Source organism: Gorilla gorilla, chromosome 12, assembly GCF_029281585.2.
Source record: "Gorilla gorilla gorilla isolate KB3781 chromosome 12, NHGRI_mGorGor1-v2.1_pri, whole genome shotgun sequence".
Classification (NCBI taxonomy): domain Eukaryota; kingdom Metazoa; phylum Chordata; class Mammalia; order Primates; family Hominidae; genus Gorilla; species Gorilla gorilla.
Window position 1 is genome coordinate 102,793,629 of NC_073236.2, and position 24,350 is coordinate 102,817,978.

At 38.7% G+C, this 24,350-nt stretch overlaps 1 protein-coding gene across 5 annotated transcripts in view; it reads left to right on the forward strand.

Annotated features, from left to right (window-relative positions):
* HEATR5B (HEAT repeat containing 5B) overlaps window positions 1–24,350 on the forward strand; it is a 106,113-nt gene that overhangs the window by 54,900 nt on the left and 26,863 nt on the right. For all 5 annotated transcript variants that reach the window (XM_031008176.3, XM_031008179.3, XM_055377717.2 and 2 more), the window contains exons 23-28: window positions 589–828; window positions 1,336–1,587; window positions 8,673–8,854; window positions 12,318–12,386; window positions 18,144–18,323; window positions 23,278–23,515. In XM_031008176.3, the coding sequence (XP_030864036.2) occupies window positions 589–828; window positions 1,336–1,587; window positions 8,673–8,854; window positions 12,318–12,386; window positions 18,144–18,323; window positions 23,278–23,515 (1,161 nt within the window). The remainder of the gene's footprint in view (window positions 1–588; window positions 829–1,335; window positions 1,588–8,672; window positions 8,855–12,317; window positions 12,387–18,143; window positions 18,324–23,277; window positions 23,516–24,350) is intronic.

Below are 24,350 nucleotides of genomic sequence, written 5' to 3' on the forward strand. Positions count from 1 at the left end.
TATTTTTAGTAGAGACGGGGTTTCGCCATGTTGGCCAGGCTGGTCTCGGACTCCTGATCTCAGGTGATCCACCTGCCTCAGCCTCCCAAAGTGCTGGGATTACAGGCGTGAGCCACTGCGCCCAGCCTTGGATTTTCCCAATTTTTAAATGAACTCTTAGGATACAATCCACTTAGAGTTGGTGTTCTGGCTTTATAAAAATTTTAAAATCTGAACTATAAGACTGAATAAGTTTCAATTTGTTCTTCTAACAAATACAATAGTTTTTTAGTTTGTTAAATATATTTAGCAGTATATCTGTGTCCCACACTTTTTCTTATTAGAATCAACTATTTATTGAGAGTTCCCTGAGATTTGTTTACAATATCTCAGAATAATCAGTTTTACAGTTCGAGGTTTTACTCTAATTGCCAGATTAAATTATAATCCCAAAGATATGTAAACTAGAGGCCATAGTTAAATTGTATATAGCTAGCTGGTTTTGTGGCTGTTGTGAATTTATACGTAAGACTTGGTCTTTATCATAATTGTTACCTATAGCGTACACCAAAATACCATACAAATTCATTTGTAAAAATTACCTTTCAGATGTCAATCCTTTTGCCCCTGGGGTTAGTGCTCGAACTGATATCCACTGCCGGCACCAAGGTGTTAATATAACAGAAACTGGTCTTGAGGGACTTCTTTTTGGAATGCTAGACCGGGAGACAGATCGAAAATTATGTTCTGATATTCATGACACTTTGGGACATATGCTTTCTTCGCTGGCAGTAGAAAAACTTTCTCATTGGCTAATGCTTTGTAAAGATGTCCTGGCAGCTTCTAGTGGTGAGTATTTAATGTGCATTCTTAAAATAATGGAAATTGTTTTACTTCTGATATATACATATAGATATATGTATAAAGATAGATACATGTAAATTATAGCTTATATTTAAAAGTAATAATTTTTGATCTACAAATCTCTGTCAAAATGTTGAAAGTTAAATTATGTTGTAAACAAATGAGCTTTTTTATATTGTTGGGAAAATATATTTCAAAATTTTTTGGAAGTTCAAACTAAATTTTCATGTATAAAAACCCCAAGTTACTCTAGAGTATGACATAGTATGTAAAACTATTGAAATATGTAAATGTAGTTTACATAAAAGTAATTTATGTTATCTTTTCCTTGGCTTTTGATTGTTTAAAAAAATTTCTGCTAGTTTTACTGTTTTCCAGCAAGTAAGAATTTAGTCTTTTTTTAAAATTAAAAAATTTTTAATATTAATAACTTTTTAAAGGATCATTTTTGCTTATGTGAGATTGTTACAATATTCCTTATTCTTGTTGTAGATATGAGTACTGCAACTCTCTTAAGTAGTGGAAAAGATGAAGAAGCTGAAAAGAAAGATGAGATGGATGATGATACCATGTTTACCACGTTAGGTGAAGAAGATAAATCAAAGCCCTTTGTGGCCCCTCGCTGGGCCACTCGAGTATTTGCTGCCGATTGCCTGTGTCGAATCATCAATTTGTGTGAGAATGCAGACCAGGCTCACTTTGATCTTGCCTTGGCACGTTCTGCTAAACTTCGAAACCCTACAAGTAAATTTAAAATCAGTACTTTTTCCCCAAAGCATTTTTACACCTTGAGATATTTTGCTGCTATGAGATATTTTACTGCGACGGATATAGTGTGCTTTAGAATATGCCATTTATTTATTGTAAGTTCTCTTGCCTTTCATCTTAGTTTTCTGTCCCCTCTGCATACTAGTCATCTTCTGATTCCTATTGGGAAGATAAGTTGAAGAAGGTGGTCCACAAGATAGATTGATCTGTGTGTCTATTTAATCATTTGCCCAAAGGATAATGATGGCAGTTACTTAGGTTTTCTCAGTATGTTGTCCTGGATTTTAGCATTTCAGCGGAAAGGAAATGGTAAAATTTTAAGGCATATAAATAAAGTGAGCTTTGCCGTCCCCAGCCATGGAGAGTATCAGAATTCATGAATGCACTGGTAGATTTCAAACTCTCAGATTTCAGAAGTGCTATTAGGTATTTTTGAAAAGGTGAAAATTGTTTATTATGGAAACAACTTTTATCTTATTATTTTTTATCTTTTGTAAACTTTTTATACCATGTATCCCCTGAATCTGTTATTATAGGGAATTTACAAAGAGACCATCAGACCCAGTACCTTCATTTCATAGTTGAAGAGACCCAGAGAAATTGAGAGGTGATAGAGTAACAGATTCCTTATCCTATAGTTTGTTGTCTCTTCATCACCCAGTCATTTTTTAAATATCTGAAGACAAATTGTATGTGTTAACAATATTGACGTCTATGAATTGAAAATGCCTTTTGGGTTGTTTCATTGTGTATAAGAAGCAGCAGAGCTCACATACATATTTTTAAAACAAACAGGCTGGGTGCGGTGGCTCGTGCCTGTAATTACATCCCAGCACTTTGGGAGGCTGAGGCGGGTGGATCACTTGAGGTCAGGAGTTCAAAACCAGCCTGGCCAACATGCTGAAACCCCATCTCTACTAAAAATACAACAAATTAGTGGGCATCCTGGCACATGCCTGTAGTCCCAGCTACTCAGGAGGCTGAGTCAGGAGAATCGCTTGAACCCAGGAGGCGGAGGTAGCAGTGAGCCGAGATCATGCCAGCGTACTCCAGCCTGAGCGACAGAGCAAGACTCTGTCTCAAAAACATACAAACTGTAAAACAGTAGTACAACATGTATAAAATGAGACTCTGAATATAGGTTATCAGCAAAGCACAATACATCATGAACATAGTGTTTTTGTTCATGTCATTATTCAGCAAATATTTACTGCATCCTGTTTTTTGGTATACGGTAGGGATACATAGAAGAAAAAAACATAGTCCATACCCTGGAAGAACTTATAGCCTAGAAGACAGAGAGACAGACTTCTCAGTCAAATAGTTATGGCATGTCCCAATAGTAGTATGTTAAAGTACTTTGAGAACATTAAAAAACACGTAGTATTCATTTCCTATAAAGCCAGGGAAGACGTCACAGAAGAGGTTATTTTGAAGATTAGTTTTAAAGGCAGAGAAAGGGTTAGAAGAGACTGGTGGCATTAGTTTTCTATTGCTGCTATAACAAATGCCCACAAACTTGGTTTAAAATCACACAAGTTTATCATCTTACAGTTCTGTAGGTCAGAAGTCCAACAAGAGTCTCGCTGGGCTAACATCAAGGCATCGGCAGGGCTGTGTTCCTTTCTAGAGGCTCTAGGGGGCATCCCTTTCCTTTTCTTTCCAGCTTGTATATGCTGCCTGCACTCCCTGGCTCACGGCCCCCTCTCTCTCTTCAAAGCCAGCAGCGTTAAATCTCTCTGATGCTTCTTCAGTCGTCACATGTCTCTGACTGCAGCCAGGAAAGGTGCTCTGCTTTTAAGGACTCATGTGATTAGATTGGGTCTGCCTTGATAATTTAGGCCAGTCTCCATGTTTTAGACTCCATAACCTTAATTAATCACATCTGCAAAGTCCCTTTTGCCCTGCAAGGTAACATATTCACAGGTTCTAGGGATTAGGTGTGGAGATTTTGGGGTGCTAATATTCTGCCTACTACACTGGTTTATTAGAAGCAGAGGGATTCAACATGAAAAAGCTGATTGCCAAATAAATAAATAAGTAAATAAAAAGAATCAGAGGAAGTAAGAATTTGTAAAGCCAAGGAATCATAAGTGTGCATACTACATTTAGGGAATAGTGAAAATCCTTAGGTTGACCTTTCTTTCTTTGGATTTCTTAACTTATTTTTCTTCCTTATTGTGTCTTGTCCTTTTACCTTAGTTCTCAGAGATCCTCACAGGTTTTTTCTTTATACATTGATGTTTTGCTTTTTTCTGCCTTCATTAGTAGTCTTAAGTCTGCTTTAATTTTTTTTAATTTTCCTGTAATTTGTCTACGTTTCTCCCACCTCCATTGTATCATATCCTTTTTACTCTCTAAAGTTTTCTGTTTTTATACCATAGCAGCCAGGATTCTTTTCATCCTATCGAGGATGCCGCATGATTTTTTTTTTTAATTCTGGTTTTTATAGAACACTGTTTCCAGAGATTAGCCATTTCTCTGAATCTTCAGAATCGTTCTTTTCCCTGGTTGCATTTTTCTTTAATAAACTTAATTGTTTATATATTCTTGAAAGAGAAGAGTATTCTCCATATTTGGAATTTTCTTTCAGTGTGGGGGTGGATTGCCCATGTTCTCTGTTGTTCATGTATTTCCCATCTGTAGTTGGATGGTAAGCTGTTGTAACAGCTCCCACCTAGATTCCAGTGTCTGGCATATTTTGTTCTGGATCCTTTCTAACAGGATGCTTTCTAACATCACCGCCTGCCATTCTGATTCTGAACAGTCATGGCAGAGTATATGAAAAAGTATAGACCCAATAAATGTGCTATTCAGGCTCTCCTCTATCATCTTCATCTCTTCATCTTCCTATCTCCTATGCTTTAATTGTAGGGAATTACTACTCCCCAAATATAATAAACCACCGAATTATCTTTCCACTTTGAAGTTTTTGCTCAGTCCCCTTCTCATTCCCACCTTTTCAAGAGTTCGTTTCCTAGGATTTAGAAAAAAGACGGAGGTCTTGCTTTGAGGAAGGGTAGACATAGAGATGGGCAGAGAAGCAGCAGCACTCTGGTTGTTGGGGAAAGTGGCGCTCTCGTTCCAGAAACAATTACCTAGATTTTGGTTTGGTAGATTGATATAGTCCTAGACTTTGTAAATTAGGTGATAGAGTGCAGGAGGAATAATAGGTCTTTTTATTTACTTTTAGGTTGGCATAATATAAGTAGACCCATTTTAATCTACTTCGTACTGCCTTGGGAATTTTCTCCCAAATTTTGGCAGTAGTTTATTATACGTCATTCTTGTTTGTTTGTTTCTCAATTTTTTGTTGTAGTAAAATACATATAACATAATTACCATCTTTTCTAGCTTATCAGTTGGGCAAAAATTTTTTAATTGACTTACAAATATATATATCATGTACAACAAGATGTTTTGAAGTATGTATACATTGTAGAATAGTTAAATCTAGCAAATTAACAAATGCATTACCTCACCTAGTTATCATTTTTGTGTGAGACCACTTAACATCCACCATCTTTGCATTTTTCAAGAATACAGTGTATTGTCATTAAGTATAGTCACCGTGCTATAGAGTAGATCTCTTACACTTATTCCTCCTATTTAACTGTAATTCCAAGTACTTTGACCAACATATCCCCATCTTACCCTTAACCTCTGGTAACCACCATTCTACTCTCTACTTCTGTTAGATTAACTTTTTTAGATTCCACGTATGAGTGAGATCATGTGGTATTTTTCTGTGCCTGATGTATTTCACTTAACCTAATGCCTCCAAGTTCATCCATGTTGTCTCAAATAATAGGACTTTATTCTTTTCTATGGCTGAATAGTATTCCATTATGTATTTATACCACATTTTCTTTATCAATTGATAGACACAGGTTGGTTCATATCTCAGTTATTGTGAATAGTCCTGCAGTAAACATGAGAGTGCAGATATCTCTTCAACATACTTAGTTCAAAACCTTGCTTTTACTGGTGGTGTGTTTTTGCTTCCTATAGGTGAGGAAGCACTGCGGGCTTCTAGCCAAATGTTTTGCCTTCTCTGCTTGCCTCCCACCCACAAAGCAACTGATATTCTTTTTATTTTTTATTTTATTTATTTATCTTTTTCTGAGACAGAGTCTTGCTCTGTCACCCAAGCTAAGTGCGGTGCTGTGATCTCGGCTCACTGCAGCCTCAGCCTCCTGGGGTCAAGCGATTTTCCTGCCTCAGCCTCCTGAGCTGCTGACATTACAGGCACCTGCCACCATGCCCAGCTAATTTTTGTATTTTTAGTAGAGACGAGGTTTCACCATGTTGGCCAGGCTGGTCTCAAACTCCTGGCCTCAAGTGATCTGCCCGCCTTGGCCTCCCAAAGTTCTAGGATTGCAAACATGAGTCAGTGCACCTGGCCAGATATTCTTTTTAAACTCAAGATTCTAAAATTAGTTTTTTTGGTAGGCACATGAAAAAATATGAAGATACACATCTTATAACTTTGACAACAACAATAACAACAAAAACTTCTTTAAATAGGAACTACTTGGGGATCAGGCTGAACCATAGATATGTCACTGCTTCAAAAAGACTTTGTGGGTTTTGAAGCCTCCTGAAGAACTTCATAGACCTTGAGCTTAATAATTTCTTTAGATAATTTGTGTTGCTAAGTCTTTTAAGTTCACTGATCTTTAGTATTTAATCTCTATTAATTTTATCCAGTGTAGTTTTCATTTCAGATATTTTACTTTATATCTCTAAATTCCCCTTTGTGAATTTTTTCTACCTTTCATTTCTCCCTTAATTATTTTCGTGCTTTTCTTTTCCTTCTTTGAACATAGGAAACATATTGATAATAGCTATTTAAAGTTCCCTGTCTAATTATCTTATCTTTTTCATTTCTAGACTTGTTTCTATTCACTGATTTTTTTCTCTCTCTCTCTTTGTTGTGAGACAGATTTCCCTACTTCTTTGCATTCTTGGTAATTTTTTATTAGATGTCAGACACTGTAAGTTTTACGATATTAGTGCTGGATTTTGGTGTATTCCAAAATAATTTTGGACTTTGTTCTGGGATGTAGTTAAATTACTTGGTATCATTTTAATTATTTTGAGACTTGCTTTTAAACTTTGTTCATACAGATCCAGGACAGCTTTTACTCTAGGGCTAAAAGGAAAAACATTTCCCTTTTCCATATCTTACTATAAAGGTCGTTTCCTTCTTATTTTGTAGATTTAAGTTTCCTGACAAGAGTTTTTCTAGAATTGGCAGACTCCAGCCTACAGTCCAAATCCAACCTACAGCGTTTTTTGTAAATAAAGTTTTATTGGAGCACAGCACACTCATTTCTATACGTATTGTCTGTGGCTGCTTTTGCACCGTAACAGTGGAGTTGAGTAGTTGCAATGGAGATAATATAGCCTGAGCCCAGGCATGGTGGCTCACGCCTGTTATCCCAGCACTTTGGGAGGCCGAGGTGGGCGAATCACAAGGTCAGGAGTTTGAGACCAGCCTGGTCAACATGGTGAAACCCCATCTCTATTAAAAATACAACAATTAGCTAGGCGTGGTGTTGGGTGCCTGTAATCCCAGCTCCTTGGGAGGCTGAGGCAGGAGAATCGCTTGAACCCTTCGGGGGCAGAGTTTGTAGTGAGCCAAGATCACACCACTGCACTCCAGCCTGGGCAACAGAGCAATACTCCATCTCAAAAAAAAAAAAAAATGATAAAAAGAGATAATATAGCCTATAAAGTGTGAACCAAAAAGTGACTGAAGCAGATATCAATTGATAGAGGTTTATTAGCCAAGGTTAAGGATTCACCTGGGAAAAAACACAGGTAACAGGAGCATCTGTGACCTGTGTTTTTTCCAAAGGGGGTTTTGGGAACTTCCTTATTTAAAGAAGAAAGAACAGCAGGAAGGAAAAAAAAGGGAATGAAGGGTAAGCAGGGATCAGATGGTTATTATATTCCTATGAGGCTCTGATTAGCCTCAGTAAATTTTTTTTTTTTTTTTTTTTTTTTTTGAAACAGGGTCTCACTTTGTCACCCAGGCTGGAGTGCAGTTGCGTGATCTCGGCTCACTGCAGCCTTGACCTCCCAGGTTCAAAGGATCCTCCTACCTCAGCCCCCTGAGTAGCTGGGACTACAGGTCCACGCCACCATGCCCAGCTAATTTTTGTATGTTTTGTAGAGATGGGGTTCACCATGTTTCCCAGACTGGTCTCAAACTCTTGAGCTCAAGCTATCCACCCACCTCAGCCTCCCAGAGTGCTAGGTTTACAGGCTGAGCCACTTCGCCCTGCCTAGCCTCAGTAAATCTACATTTTACATGTGAAAAGGGGGAATACAGGAAAAAGTCAGTTACACATTGGCCACAGCATAGAGAGAGGGATGATTTCTCATCTTGTCATTGTCCTATACCTGTGAAAATAAGCTGGTAATTGACATTGTCAGGGCGAGATTCAACAGAACTTGGTTTTAGGGCTGGTTCTTAGCGGAGGGTATGTATTCTGAAAGATTCCTTGTGAGCAATTTGTGAGAGGAGGCCATTTAGGAAGATTTTTGGCCTTCTATCATTGTGGGAACCTGGCTTAAAATGAGGCAATGACACACAGTTGTGAAATTACAGCTACCTGGGAACAAAAGGCAGTATTGCAAGACTCAGTTCCCAAGCTTCACTTTCTCTTTGGCATAGTGAGTTTTGGGGTCCCAAGAGTCTATTTTCTTTCATGAAGCCAAAAATATTAACTATCTGGTTCTTTACCAAAAAAGTCTGCCAAGCCTTTGTTCTTAAAGGATCAGAAACTCATTTTGGGAAAGTTACGTTAAGAGTATTTTGCATAACATATCATTGTACGTCCTATAACATCATCAACATTACTGTATTGTATATCACTATTCTTGAAAGATTGATATGGAAGTTGTCTTGAATATAATATCTTTGCTATTTTCAAAGTTGTGAAATATGTGGATTGTGTTTTTTATCAAAAATTTATTTCATTTCATATTTTTATGTTATTACACTTATTTTTGGAAAAGTTTTCATTTTTGCATTCTATTTTTATTTTTAGATGACCTCTTGGTACTTCATCTCTCTGACCTCATTCGCATGGCATTCATGGCTGCAACTGATCATAGCAACCAGCTGCGAATGGCTGGGCTCCAGGCGCTTGAAGACATTATCAAGAAGTTTGCGTCTGTGCCTGAGCCAGAATTTCCAGGTCATGTGATACTGGAGCAGTATCAGGCTAATGTGAGATTTTCTGTTTATTTAAGAACTTAAAATTGATCTTTTGAAAGATTACTGAAGAAGTGCAGACTTCCTGGAGGACTGCATTTGGAACTGCAATCTGTTTATTTCTGTAGAATGCATCTCTTTATCTCCATTGTCTGTTACCTAGGTTTAGTCACCCCACAAATGAAGAAATAAGTGTCAAGCTGTTGTCACTATTTTTAAGTTGTGATAACATATTAGTGATAAAACTAGAATAGAAATTCCAGCTCAGCTTTCCAGTCTTGTGTTTAGATATTTAGCCCTGCCCTTTAAGAGATAAAAGGAACCTTCAAAAGAGTGTTGTGGATTTGCTGCCGTTATTTTTATATGGCAAACCTTCATAAGCATTTTTAGAAATAGATAGCAGTTGCCCCTTGTATAATGAAGGATAAATTAACTCTTAATAACAACAGTTAAAGGTATTACTGAGGCCGGGCATGGTGGCTCACGCCTGTAATCCCAGCACTTTGGGAGGCCGAAGCAGGCGGATCACGAGGTCAGGAGATGGAGACCATCCTGGCTAACATGGTGAAACCCTGTCTCTACTAAAAATACAAAAAATTAGCCGGGCATGGTGGCACATGCCTGTAGTCCCAGCTACTCGGGAGGCTGAGGCAGGAGAGTTGCTTGAACCCGGGACGCGGAGGTTGCAGTGAGCCGAGAGCACACCACTGCACTCCAGCCTGGGTGACAGAGCAAGACTCCGTCTCAAAAAAAAAAAGTATTACTGAAAGAATTAGATACTGTGTCGCTCAGGCTGGAGTGCAGTGGCGCAATCTTGGCTCACTGCAAGCTCCGCCTCCCAGGTTCATGCCATTCTCCTGCCTCAGCCTCCTTAGTAGCTGGGACTACAGGCACCCACCACCACGCCTGGCTAATTTTTTTGTGTTTTTAGTAGAGATGAGGTTTCACCATGTTAGCCAGGATAGTCTCGATCTCCTGACCTCGTGATCCACCCACCTCGGCCTCCCAAAGTGCTGGGATTACAGGTGTGAGGCACCATGCCCGGCTGATTTTTTATTTCATTCAAAGAGAGATCTACTTGTTGCTCCTGAGATTTGTACCTGTACTTAAGTTATTCAAATGAGGCACAGTAGACTAATCCTAGCAGTGGGGGATTATATGAAGGATAAAAAAATTTTGTTAACAAGGAAGTAACAGATTTTTTTGTGTGTGATTATGGCAAAATCTTCACTCCAGTGCACCATACCTCATCTAAAAGTTGTGCTCAAATATATAAAAAATTTAAAATGTGAATAATGTATAATCTGTTGTTTTTGCATGTTAAGTATAAGTGAAGAAGTTAGAGCTTCTAGCCCAACTGGCTATAGAAAACCTGTATACAATTGTTTACTCCCAAATACCCAACCTATTGGAATGATGGGGTTTTTTAAAACTTTTTATTTAGAAATGATATCGCCAGCTGGGGGCGGTGGCTCATGCCTGTAATCCCAGCACTTTGGGAGGTCAAGGTGGGCAGATCGCCTGAGGTTGGGAGCTGGAGACCATCCTGACCAGCATGGTGAAACCCCGTCTCTACTAAAAATAAAAAAATTAGTTGGGCGTGGTCGCAGGCTCCTATAATCCCAGCTACTCAGGAAGCTGAGGCAGGAGAATTGCTTGAACAAGGGAGGCAGAGGCTGCAGCAGAGTGAGACTCCATCTCAAAAAATAGAAAGAAAGAAATGCTATTGCTGGGCGCGGTGGCTCATGCCTGTAATCCTAGCACTTTGGGAGGCCAAGGCAGGTGGATCACCTGAGGTCAGGAGTTCGAGACCAGCCTAGCCAACATGGCAAAACCCCATGTCTACTAAAAATAAAAAATTAGCCGGGCCTGTAATCCCAGCTACTTGGGAGGCTGAGAAGGAGAATTGCTTGAACCTGGCAGGTGGAGGTTGCAGTGAGCTGAGATCGCGCCACTTCATTCCAGCTTGCGGGGTGGGAGAGCAAGACTCCATCTCAAAAAAAAAAAAAAGAATGATATCAAATTTACAGAAAAGCTGCAAGAATAGTACAAAAAAACTATCTTACACCCCATATTCATATTTGCCAATTGTTAATTTTGCCTCATTTGCTTTAACAATGATTCTCTCTCTTTCTTCCCCCAACACACACACATTTTTTCCTAAACCATTTAAAAATAAATTATTTAAATCATGTGCTTTTTTTACCCTTGAGCATTTTAGACTATATTTTCATAGGACAAGAACATTGTCTTATGTGACAACAGAATAGGTAACCTCAAGAAATTCAACAATGATATATACTTTTACATAATCTATCATATTCCAGCTGTGTCAGTCAACCCAGTAACCTAGTTGATATAGTATTCTTTCTCTTCCAGTACAGAATCCAATACTAGCTCACATATTGTGATCAATTACCATCTGTCTTTAGTCATAGAGAGGGAGTCTCGATTCATTTCCAAACTACTATTGATATACCTGACCAACTGGATCTCTGTGGTAAGGGAAGAATATCTCAACATAGGAGCTGACTACATCTTACTCCTGTATTCAGCTTATACTTGTTATATCTAATATAGCTAAGAATCTATGACTGATATTGGCTTATTTAAAACAAAAGCTCATATTCCTCTACTTATTAATAACAAAAATGCATAAATTAATGTTTTTGAGCAGCTTTTTAAAGCATCTCCTTTTGAGGTGAAATGACCTTTAGGGTCATTGAGTGACCGTGAATCTTTAGTACTAATCAGTTATTTAAATAAATTGATCCAGATTTGAGATTCACTCATAAGGTAAATACTGTTAGAAATAGGTTTAGAAAAATATAGATAGAAAAAAATCTAACAACAGCAATTTTTGGTATGTCTGATAACGTGACTTTGTCAGAAAATCCTGTTTGCTATGAAACAAAAACAAGAAAAAAAACAAGATTATTGCCTACTTGATATAACATTCATATAGACTTGATAATGATAACCTCCTGGAAAGCAAAAGAAAAAGGATATGATTGAGTTTATTATAACTGAAAAGAGATAAGGGAGAGGTCATAAAAAGGAAAGGAACATAGAAGTGTTTTTGTGTGTTTTCATCTCCAAACACACAAGAGGCTTTATGTTTACTACTTACCTTTAAAAATAAAATGCTTTGGGCCGGGCACGGTGGCTCACACCTGTAATCCCAGCACTTTGGGAGGCCGAGGTGGGTGGATCATTTGAGGTCAGGCGTTCAGGACCAGCCAGGCCAACATGGTGAAACTCTGTCTCTACTAAAAATACAAAAATTAGCCTGGCAGTAGTGGTGCATGCCTATAATTCCAGCTACTTCGGAGGCTGAGGGAGGAGAATCGCTTGAGCCTACGAGGCAGAGGTTGCAATGAGCCGAGATCGCACCACTGCACTCCAGCCTGGGTGATAGAGTAAGACCGTGTCTCAAAAAATAAAAGTAAAAAATAAAATGCTTTATTTATTTTTCTAGGTGGGAGCTGCTCTAAGACCAGCCTTTTCACAAGATACACCATCAGATATAATAGCAAAAGCTTGCCAGGTAAGAAGAAAAATGGGACTTTGTATAGTTGTCTTCTATACATTCATAGATATCTTAGAATTTAACTTGTGTGAAGGAATAGAGAAAAATTTGGGAGACCAACATGGGAGGATCGCTTGAATTCAGGAGTTTGAGATCAGCCTGGGCAACATGGGGAAACCCCGTCTCTACAAAAAATACAAAAATTAGCTGGGCATGGTAACATACATCTGTAGTCCAGGCTACTCGGGAGGCTGAGGTTGGTGGATATCTTGAGCCTAGGAGGTCAAGGCTACAATGACCCAAGATTGTGCCACTGTACTCCAGCCTGGGCAACGGAGCGAGACCCTGTCTCAAAAAAAAAAAAAAGAGAGAGGAAAAACAAAATAATATTTTTATCTTGGAAATACAACAATGGCAGTTTTCCTTTTTATTCTGTGTGAAATGATGAAATAATAATTAGGTAATAAACATTGTGGTCGAAACATTGTTTTTGACCACACATTATGAAAATTTTGCTAGTTTGTGGGTATTAAATCATACTAAGGAGAATTTCACAATATAGACATTTCGTTGCAAAATTAATCCCAGGGAATTATTCTCGCCTTATTATATCTGCAGAGACTCACAAAACCACCAAAAAACGTACATTTTCTTTTTTTTTTTGGAGACTGAGTCTCAGTCTGTCACCCAGGCTGGAGTACAGTGGCGTGCGATCTCTGCTCACTGTAACCTCCGCCTCCCGGGTTCAAGCAATTCTTCTGCCTCAGCCTCCTGAGTAGCTGGGATTAGGTGCCTGCCACCACTCCGAGCTAATTTTTGTGTTTTTAATAGAGACAGTGTTTCACCATGTTGGTCAGGCTGGTCTCAAACCCCTGATCTCGTGATCCACCCACCTTGGCCTCCCAAAGTGCTGGTATTACAGGCATGTGCCACCACACCCTGCCCCAAAAAATGCGTATTTTCTTTTTCCTTTAATCAGTTTCTCTTTTTCATATGCTTCATTTTGAAAAAGGATTCATGTATTAAGCTCTAATCTTTTAGGTAATCAGTTTATTTGTCTGCTTACCTAAAGACAGAAGATAAGCAACTCTCTTCTTCCTAGTTTTCTGGAGTACGGTGCTGTGGTCCATCATTTTTGCTTAGAATCCATGGCCAAGCTTCATGTGACCTCTATGCAGAGAAGATTCTGCAATAATAGGTTTAAAATTCTGACTTTATCCTCTCTGTAGCTGAATGCGAGTTTGCCCCTTCCTTCCATTTTTGAAATTGGTATCTCTGAAGCCTGCTGCCTTAATGGCAGTCTTCAGAGAAATTAACTCTTTCCACAGACAGGAGACCAGAGAGAAAAGAAACGTTGTTGGTAAGAGATAGGTCTCTGGATCGTGATGCAAACCTTCGACTAGGTAATTTGGTTTGGGATACTGCCACACAAATATCAAAAAATTACTGTCCATATGTAAATAAGTGTATCATGATGACGTTTCAGAGCACAGCATTTAAGCAGACAAAATCTCCTACAATGCTCCTGATGATTAGAAAAGCAAAGGCTATTAGAATTTTATCTTGTATATGAGTACTGAATTTGCCTTAAACTTATTTCTTTTGTGGCCCTAGTTGCATTTTTTTTTATAAGAAGTTTCTTTTTTTCTAGTGGCAGGCTTAAATTTGTGACCTCCTTTCCTTCTATTAGCTGGGAGGAAACCTGGTTTCCTAACAGGTAAAGCAGTAGGTTACAAGTTCCTTTCCTTTAAGGAAAGTAAGGAGTTGGCTTAATGATATCCCAGCCTGTTTGTTAGAACAAATGCCATGTTAAGAAACTTTAAAATCAGGGTAACTCTTAGATATTATAGGAAGGACCCTCAGATGTCACACAACTGGGTACAGTAATCAGTGGATCAATAAAAAATCATTTAAAGTAGGGTCAGATCATGAACATAATGCATACTTAAATATTTTATTTCAGCATAAAATTTTAAAATGTACATTCATTCACCAATCTTTTGATGTAGGGCAAAGTCTTTTCTCTGAATATTACTAATTTAATGCTACTTTGTCATTCTTCATAAACAAAAATGCATTATCTGTGATTCTAGTTTCAGATTCTTTTTTTTTTTTTCGAGACGGAATTTTGCTCTTGTTGCCCAGGCTGGAGTACAGTGGCATGATCTTGGCTCACTGCACCCTCCACCTCCCAGGTTCAAGCGATTCTCCTGCCTCAGCCTCCTGAGTAGCTGGGATTACAGGTGTACGCCACCATGCCCAGCTAATTTTTTGTATTTTTAGTAGAGACGGGGTTGCATCATGTTGGCCAGGCTGGTCTCGAGCTCATGGCCTCAGGTGATCCACCCACCTGGGCCTCCCAAAGTGCTGGGATTACAGGTGCGAGCCACCGCACCTGTCTTTTTTTTTTGAGACACAGTCTCCCTCTGTTGCCCAGGCTGTAGTGCAGTGGCATGATCTCAGCTCACTGCACCCTCCGCCTCCCAAGTTCAAGCAATTCTCCTGCCTCAGCCTTCCAAGTATCTGGGATTACAGGTGTGTGCCACCACGCCCAGCTAATTTTTGTATTTTTGGTAGAGACGGGGTTTCACCGTGTTGGCCAGGCTGGTCTTGAATGCCTGACCTCAGGTGAGCCACTGTGCCCGGCCTAGTTTCTGATTCTTTAATGTGAAGAAAGTACTTAGGTTTTTACAAAGAAAGCTTAGTGCCAAATTCCTAATCTTTATAATTTTCCCCAATTTTTTATTTATATTTCTACCAAATTTCACAGAAATATTTATCAAATCTTTCCCATATGTTCTTTAGTTTCCTTGGGAGTAACAGCTCTTTCTTTTCATGTTCATATTTAATTTCTTTTCACTTTAAATTTAATTATTTTTCAGCAGTTTTGACTGGCATTTTAAGTTTTGCCATCAGTATCTCCTTAATTGGTAACAATCAGTTAAAAATGTCCTTATTAATTTTATTAAAATTAGTTTTGAATTCTTTGAGAATAAAATTTGACATAAATACTTATTCTCCACTTTTATAATGTTTTCAATATAGGAACTCAAGTCCATTAGTCATGATTTGAAATCCAAATGCTGTGAAAATCAAAAGCTTTTTTAATCATTTATTTGGCAGCAAAACCTGAGCTGACTTGTACTCATTTGGCTCTGATGTAAAGCTAAGTGAGAATGTAGCATTGGTTAATCTTTCTTATTGTGATTTGTAATACATTTTGTTGCAGATACATCTGTGTGTTAATTATGGGGTGCTGCCACACATCTTGCTAGGTGTATTCTTTAATGAGGTTCAGGTACCTTATTACCTTTTACCCAAAAGTTGTGAACTCTGAAAAAAATCTTGGTCCAAGGATTTCAGATAAGAAAGTAAGGACATGTGGCCGGGCGCGGTGGCTCATGCCTGTAATGCCAGCACTTTGGGAGGCTGAGGCAGGCAGATCACGAGGTCAGGAGATCAAAACCATACTGGCTAACATGGTGAAACCCCGTCTCTACTAAAAATACAAAAATTAGCCGGGTGTGGTGTTAGGCGCCTGTAGTCCCAGCTACTCGTGAGGCTGAGGCAAGAGAATGGCATGAACCCGGGAGGCGGAGGTTGCAGTGAGCCAAAATCACGCCACTGCACTCCAACCTGGGTGACAGAGTGAGACTCTGTCTCAAAAAAAAAAAAAAAAAAAGAAAGTAAGGACATGTAATTATTGTTGATAAAGGTGACACTCTGAGACCACCCCTTCCTTCTTGAAACTCTTCCCTTGGCTCCATTGTCACTGCAGTTCCGTGGTTTTTCTTTTGTTTTTCTGGTATTTTCTTTTCAATTTCTTTCTTTATTCTTATTCTACTTGTCCCTTAATTGTAACTATATTCCATCTGGTCTGGCTTTAAGGCTTTATTTTTTTTGTTTAAAACTGTCCTTGAAAAAAATTTAATAATACTTTAGTTATCACCTTTGTGTGGGAATTCCTAGGGTTATGTAATTACCCTTGAACTTGCTCCTGAAATCCAGACCCAAGTTTTTAATTGCCTGCTGAATATCTTTCCACAAGTCTCTTAGTGGCACTTTGAATGCCGCATGTAAAAATGTTCAAAATTAAAATCACGCTGTCTCACTTCTCATCTCCACTTAGTTTCCTTTGTTTCCCCTATCATCCCTGTAAAGCAGTAGTATCACCTTCCTTCCATTCAAGTCAGAAGCTTCAACAATCAGCATTTGGAAATTTTTGATTCCTTGCTCTTTTTGTATCTCCCTTCACCCACCCCCTAAAATAGCTAATTGGTTTCCATATCCTGGGATTTCTAACTACAAGTCTGTCTCAGATGCCTCTCCTTTTTTATTCCATTCCCAGTTTGATCCATATCATCTCTGTTCTATGGTATTGTAAAAGACACTTAACATATTAACTTACTGTCTATATACATTTTTTCTTATACATAAGTACTGGAACAGTTTTCCTAAAGCACAATTCTAATAATATGATCCCCCTGTCCAGAGGCCATGGAAACTCACAGTTGCTTACAGAATGAAGTCTAAATTCATTTTCCATGGAATGTAAATTTTACCTTAATCTAATCCCAATTAACTTTCCTAATCACATCTGTTCCTCATGTAACTCTCCTATGTCTATACACACAAACCTCTTTGACACCTAAACATTCCCATTCCTCCTGCTAGAATTAATTTCTCCCTTGTCTGTTTTTAAGTGTCCCATATTACAGTCATAAAACATTCCCATGTGTTCATTCAATCTGTGTTTTCTTACTTGAGGGTAGGGACTAGATTTTTTTTTTCCTATTCCTTTTTTTTTTTCTTTCTTTCTTTTGAGACAAAGTCTCGCCCTGTCGTGGCTGGAGTGCAGTGGCGCGATCTCGGCTCACCGCAACCTCTGGCTCCCTAGCGATTCTGCTGCCTCAGCCTCCCGAGCAGCTGGGATTACAGACACACGCCACCATGCCCACGCCCAGCTAATTTTTGTATTTTTAGTAGAGGTGGGGTTTCACCATGTTGGTCAGGATGGTCTCAATCTCCTGACCTCGTGATCCACCTGCCTTGGCCTCCCAAAGTGCTAGGATTACAGGTGTAAGCCACTGCGCCCAGCCTCTTTTTTTTTTTTTTTTTTAAGTCCCCTTTATAGCAGCAAGCATAACCCTTTTCCTGTGGTAAGCAGAAATTTTGTTGAATTATTCAAGACTGAACTGCTTTGGGTGGAAAATTATTTCTGTTAACATTTTTGTTAAAGTACATGGTGGAAACATGTTAAGTAAATACTATTTTGTTTTCTACATAGGAGTACAATAAAATCTATGCTTACCATTGATATTAAAAATAATACTGGCTGGGAACGGTGGCTCACACCTGTAATACCAGCAGTTTGGGAGGCTGAGGCAGGCAGATCACGAGGTCAGGAGATCGAGACCATCCTGGCTAACACAGTGAAACCCCGTCTCTACTAAAAATACAAAAAAATTAGCCAAGTGTGGTGGCACTTGCCTGTAGTCCCAGCTACTCGGGAGGCTGAGGCAGGAGAATTTTTTGAACCCAGGAGGCGGAGCTTGCAGTGAGCCAAGATCACGCCACTCCGCTGCAGCCTGGGTGACAGAGCAAAACTCTGTCTCAAAATAATAATAATAATAATAATAATAAAGCATAGCATTGGGTAGTTTGTTTTGTTCTTTGGTTTTGTGTTTTATCTTCTAGGAAAAAAGTCATTTATTCCATTTTCTTATATAGCATTAAGTTTTTTTACACAAAAGTTTTTGAATTCTCTTTGTCTAGGTATGTAGTACATGGATAGGAAGTGGAGTTGTCAGTGATCTCAATGATCTCCGTCGAGTACACAATCTTCTTGTTTCTTCTCTGGACAAAGTTCAGGCTGGAAAAGGATCTTCCAGCCAGCTGTACCGAGAGAGTGCCACGACCATGGAAAAACTGGCTGTTCTTAAAGCTTGGGCAGAGGTAACGACTAAACCACAACCTATTGTTTTTGACCCATTTCTTCATCCATGAGAAAATGTTCCTCTACTCTTGTTGGTAAAAAATTTTTTGTTTTTTAAAAACTAACCCTTGATATGGAATACTTTTTGAAAATATATTAATCAGTGTACTGAAAACCTCTATATTGAGGAAGGGCTCTCCTACATAATATGAGGAAATTAGGTCGGAAAAACTCAAAAATATAACAGAAAATATTTTATGCCAAAAATCTTTTATTTGATTAAATTTCAGGTGACTTGCCACCTTGATATTGAGGCCATAGGGGTTTTGTTTCTTTTTTTTAAAGGTAGGGTCTTGCTTTGTTGCCCAGCCTGGACTTGAACTCCTGGGCCCAAACAGTCCTTCTGCCACAGCCATCCGCGTAGCTGGGACTGCAGGCATGCACCACAGTGCCCAGCTTGTTTTGTTTTTTAATAGCTAGTTTGACCTTTTTCATTCTCACAGTCACTTTAAAAAATATATAATTACGTTGTTTTAAATTCATTTTTCTAAATTCCTTCTGCCAGTTACTATTGAATTCTTATCATCTGCCCTCCAGTATTGAAGTAACTAATTCCTTCCTCTACCAGCTCAGTATCTCACTTCCCTATTTTCGTGGTATTCAGCAACAGGTAACTGAAACCACAGAAAGTGAAACCACGTTTAAGGGAAGACTATTGGAGTTATAATTATTTTAAGCTTTTCCGCTAATCTAAGACTAAACTTTTCTCATTCCCTTACTTCCCACCCTCTGATTCATTCAACAAAGTGTCGTTTAACTTCAGCTCTGTCAGGTTAGCAGTTGAGAATACAGGGGTGAGATATATTACATTTGCTGAGCAAGACAAACTGGTAAACAAGTAGATGTACCAAAGGGTAAGGAGCATTATCATAGGAGAAATACAAAGTGTTTTGGAACACATAGCAGAGGCACTTACAATAGGCTGGAGGCTCAGAAGTAGCCTTTTTGGAGAAAGTGATGTTTACATTGAAACATGGAGGATAGGAGGAGGTATCAGTTAGGCATGAGAGTGAGGAGGAGACTGTGAAGCTCAGTGCTGTCTACTCTTCTTTGTGTCTTCAGCACCTTCCTCTGTACATCCTCTAAAACTGCGCACTAGGCCAGGCGTGGTGGCTCACACCTGTAATCCCAGCACTTTGGGAGGCCGAGGCAGGCGGATCACCTGAGGTCAGGAGTTCGAGACCAGCCTGGCCAATATGGTGAAACACTGTCTCTACTAAAAATACAAAATTACCCTGGCATGGTGGTGCATGCCTGTAATCCCAGCTACGTGGGAGGCTGAGGCAGGAGAATCACTTGAACCCAGGAGGCAGAGATTGCAGTGAGCCAAGATCACGCCATTGCACTGCAGCCTGGGTAACAAGAGCGAGACTCTTGTCTCAAAAAAAAAAAAAAAGATTAATTAATTAAAAAACTGCACACATTATTCTCAGGAATATTTAAGGATACGCACAAGGTTCTGCTACAAGGGTATTTGTTATGGTGTTATTATTCACAAAAAAGTGGAAATAACCTAAATGTATTTCTTGATCTTGAAAGATGATGATATTAAGTGACTAGAAAATTGGGGTAGAAATTATACACACACGCACGCACACATTATTAGGTAAAAAACTGAGCGTGTTTATATAACTGTCTAGACTGTTAACAGCATTGTTTCTGAGTAGTAGCATTATGTGTAGTTTTAATTTTCTTCATTTTGCTTATGCTTCTGATTGTCCTTTTTTGTGTAATATCTATAAGAAAAATAAGCCTAAAAATTTATTTTAAAATAGGTCTGAAAGATATATTCTCATATATTGCAGGTAGCAATATAAAATATAGAACCTTTTTAGAAAGCATTTGGCAATGTCTATTCAGAGTCATAAAAATATTTGTAAACACTGACCCAGTAATTCCATTTCTGGGCCTGTAGTCTAGTGAAAAATATCCAAAATATGGAAAAGAGGTAAGTTTACAAAAATGTTTACTTGCAACACTATTTATAATGTGAAGAAATGAATATCTTTTGTCTTCAAAAGCTGTATTTCATCTTTCTAGGATTCCCAATGCTAAGTAAAGAATTAGAAGTAAATATAAAATTTCAACTGTAGGAAAACTGGTAGATACATTATGGGTCATCCACTGTAAGTCATTAAAATAATGGTTATGAAAACTGGTATTCACATGGGAAAACCCTATGACATGTTTATCAGTAAAACTAAATACGGAATCTCTGTACATCAAAATTATAACTTACAAAGATAGAATATGAAAACCCAGAAATTGAGGTTATGAGTCATTTTTAACTCTTATTTTTCCAACTTTTTATAGCATAATTATTAAAATAAGATTATAAGTCGAGGAAAAATGCATACATAGACTTTAAAGTCTTACAGTGACACCCTTGCTTCCCCATTGCCTGCAGAGTAAAAACTTCAGCTACTTCCAGCTTATAACCTGTGCTCCGTCTATATGAGAAACTTGCACTTTACTTAGATTACCATGCAGTTTCCTGTTTTTGTGCTCTTGCTCTGGCTGTTCCCTCTGCCTGTAAGCTCCCTTTCCATCTCTGCCTATGAGCAAGTCAACTTCTGTCCTTAAAAACTGTCTCACCTTTCTCACACTCCCAAGGCTAAGATTCATTTATCTGTGATGTTCCCTGAGATTCATTCACTCATTGCATAAACTGCCAAGTGTTCATTAGGTACCAGACACTGTCTATGCACTGGGTAGAGTGTACTAGAAGATAAAGCATTAAAAAGATTATCTTTGTAGAAGATAAATAATTAAAACCAAATCTTTAAAAGTTTCTTCTCTTAAGCACCTTTTTATTTCCCTCTCATTATAATATTAGCTTGTGAATTCATGGAAAGCAAAAACTATGTATTATTTGTTTTTTTTTTGCTTCCAGTCCTAGAACAATAACAAATTCAAGGCAAAAGGTGCCTACCTAGTAAGGATTTGATGAATGAATGGCTGGATAGACTTAAGAGTGCTTATTGTGACATTTTCTTAAAAATGTTAGTGGCTGGGCACTTGGGGAGGCTGAGAAAGATGGATCACCTGAGGTCAGGAGTTTGAGACCAGCCTGGCCAATGTGGAGAAACCCTGTCTCTACTAAAAATACAAAAATTAGTCGGGCATGCTGGTGTGTGCCTGTAATCCCAGCTACCCTGGACCGTGAGACAGGAGAATCACTTGAACCCGGGAGGTGGAGATTGCAGTGAGCTGTGATCGCACCACTGCACTCCAGCCTGGGTTATAGATCGAGACTCCATCTCAAAAAAAAAGTGTAATAACAAATTTAGGGGGGAAACAAGCATGTACTCACTAGAAGATATGATTGTAATATATTCATAACTTGAGATCCAAAGTCCCTATTTTAGAATTTAGTCAATTGCTGTATATTTTCTCTGTGCTGTAAGTCTGCTTGGTGTAGGAATAGGGGTAAGACACAGTGCTTCTCATCAAGAAGCTTGCAGTGTACCTACACAGATACCATACTTAGGCTTTCTCGTTAGGTACAATGGACGTAACACTGTGGAGGGAAGACAGTTTTCTCGAGATTTTTATCTAGAGCAATTCTTTTCTTGCTTGCTGTCATTCCTTTCTTTTTTTGTTTTCTCATTAATACGTTATTCAGCTTTGTATGTGCCAGTAGCCAAAGCCTAAATGTATTACAAAACAAAGGAAAATAAATATGATTCAACGAAGAAGAATCTTTGAAATTATATTTTAGGAAAGTTGCTTTTATGTCTTTTTGGCTCACAAACTAGAGAGAAAGGATACAGATAATGTATGTGACTAGCAGATTATATTAGCCAGGCTATCTGTTGTAAATGCTAGATTGCAAAATATCATTTAAGGTCTGTGTAAGAAGGAGTTTAGAAGGATATTTATGGAAATCCTTTCTGATGTCTCTTTCGCCTCTCAGCTGCTTACTTTGAATGCCTGGTTGTCTAATAAGTCTAGGAAGGTGGAGGCAGAAACAGAGTTATACCCTGTGGTAAAAAAAAAAAGTGGGGGCGGGGGGTGCTTTGTAAAGTAGAATGAGGGAAGCCAGAAAAAACTCTGAGAAGCCTACTCAAGGAACATGCCATCAGAGGAATAGGCAGAAGTCAGAACAGTTTTTTTAGAAAAATGTCTCCAAAGCAAATGGAATTATTGTTTTGTGTTTATCAGGAAATCATGGAGTTGTATGTACTTTTTCTTTTCTTTTTTTGAGACAGGATCTCAAATCTGGTGCCCAGGCTGGAATGCAGTGGCACGATCATAGCTCACTGGAACCTTGAACTCCTGGGCTCAAGCGATCCTTCTGCCTCAGCCTCCCAAGTAGCTGGGGCTACAGGCACGTGCCACCATGCCTGGCTAGCATTTTTGTTATTTTTTGTAGAGCTAGGGTCTTGCTATATTACCCAGGCTGGTCTTGACCTCCTGGCTTCAAGTGATTCTCAGCCTCTCAAAGTGCTGGGATTATAGGCATGAGCCACTGCACCTGATCAAAGTATATACTTTCTTTTTTTTGAGACAGAGTCTCACTTTGTCACCAGGCTGGAGTGCAGTGGCGCGATCTCGGCTCACTGCAACCTCCGCCTCCCTGGTTCAAGCAATTCCCCTGCCTCAGCCTCTGGAGTAGCTAGGACTACAGGTGCCCGCCACCATGCCCGGCTAATTTTTGTATTTTTCGTAGAGACAGGGTTTCACTATGTTGGCCAGGATGGTCTCAATCTCTTGACCTCATGATCCACCCGCCTTGGCCTCCCAAAGTCCTGGGATTACAGGTGTGAGCCACCGCACCCTGCCAAAGTGTATACTTTCTAATATCTATACCCAGTTATCTTTGATGATTTAACTGTATTTTTATAATAACTTAAAATATCTTATTTTTTTATCTTATGCCTTACTATTTTGTCCTCCTAAATATCATATTAGGTATATGTGGTTGCTATGAATATTAAAAAGGAAGCAGAGTCAAAACCAAAAAGAGCAATTAAAAATACTGATGATGATGATGACGACTGTGGTACCATCGATGAACTGCCACCAGATAGTTTAATAACACTGGTACAACCTGAACTACCAACACTCAGTCGCCTGTGGTTAGCAGCATTAAAAGATTATGCACTCTTGACTTTACCAGCTGAATTTTCTAGTCAGCTTCCTCCAGATGGTGAGTATTACATTCTGAGTTTTACTTTTATGGAGTTCAAAGTAGTAGTTAAACAAAATAGAGACGGTATAGACTAGCAACAACAGTTGCTATAGTAACAGTTTAAATTTCTGTGGCTTAAGTTTGATGTTGTCTCAGTTAGAATATGTACTCTGTATTGAATTTGTAGATAGAAGATATAGAGCTTTTTTGTTGGCTGAAGCAAACATATTAGCAAGCACTGTTACAATAATAGCTGTATGAGCTAGGGTATTCTAAATAGCTATGGATAACAAGTCATTATGCATCACCATAGATGTATATTGCTGTACTGTTCAATGTGTGTATTTTCGTATTCTATTTCAGATTCCTGGTGTGCCAATAAATTATGTTCCTAAAGTGCTTTGCAAATTGTACTTTAGTTTTCTTATCGAAATCAGTGTAGAAATCATCAACATTTTTTTCTGTTTAGAAAGTGTGTTATTAGTTCCTACTTGAAGAACCCATTCTCCTTCCTATATATTAATGATAAGAATAATGGAGTTCCCCCTGCCCCCTTTTTTCCTTCCTTAATCCATCATAACAGCAAGGAGTGATGAGGAAGTCCTCAGTGTTAGTAGAGGAAACAACAGGAGGTGGAGAGGAATAGCAGAAGAAGAAAGAAACAGAGGGAAGAAACAGAGTTCCCTGGTTATGATAGAAAGAGAAGATGATAGGGTTTTAGGAGCCACTGGCAACAATGAAGAGGTAAATTCTGTGACAACAGGGTAAGAAAAGGTAAGAATACTTACTGACATCAGCTGTAGCAGAGGAAAGGCTGGAAAACTAGCATCAGTGAGGAAGAGACAGGTATTCC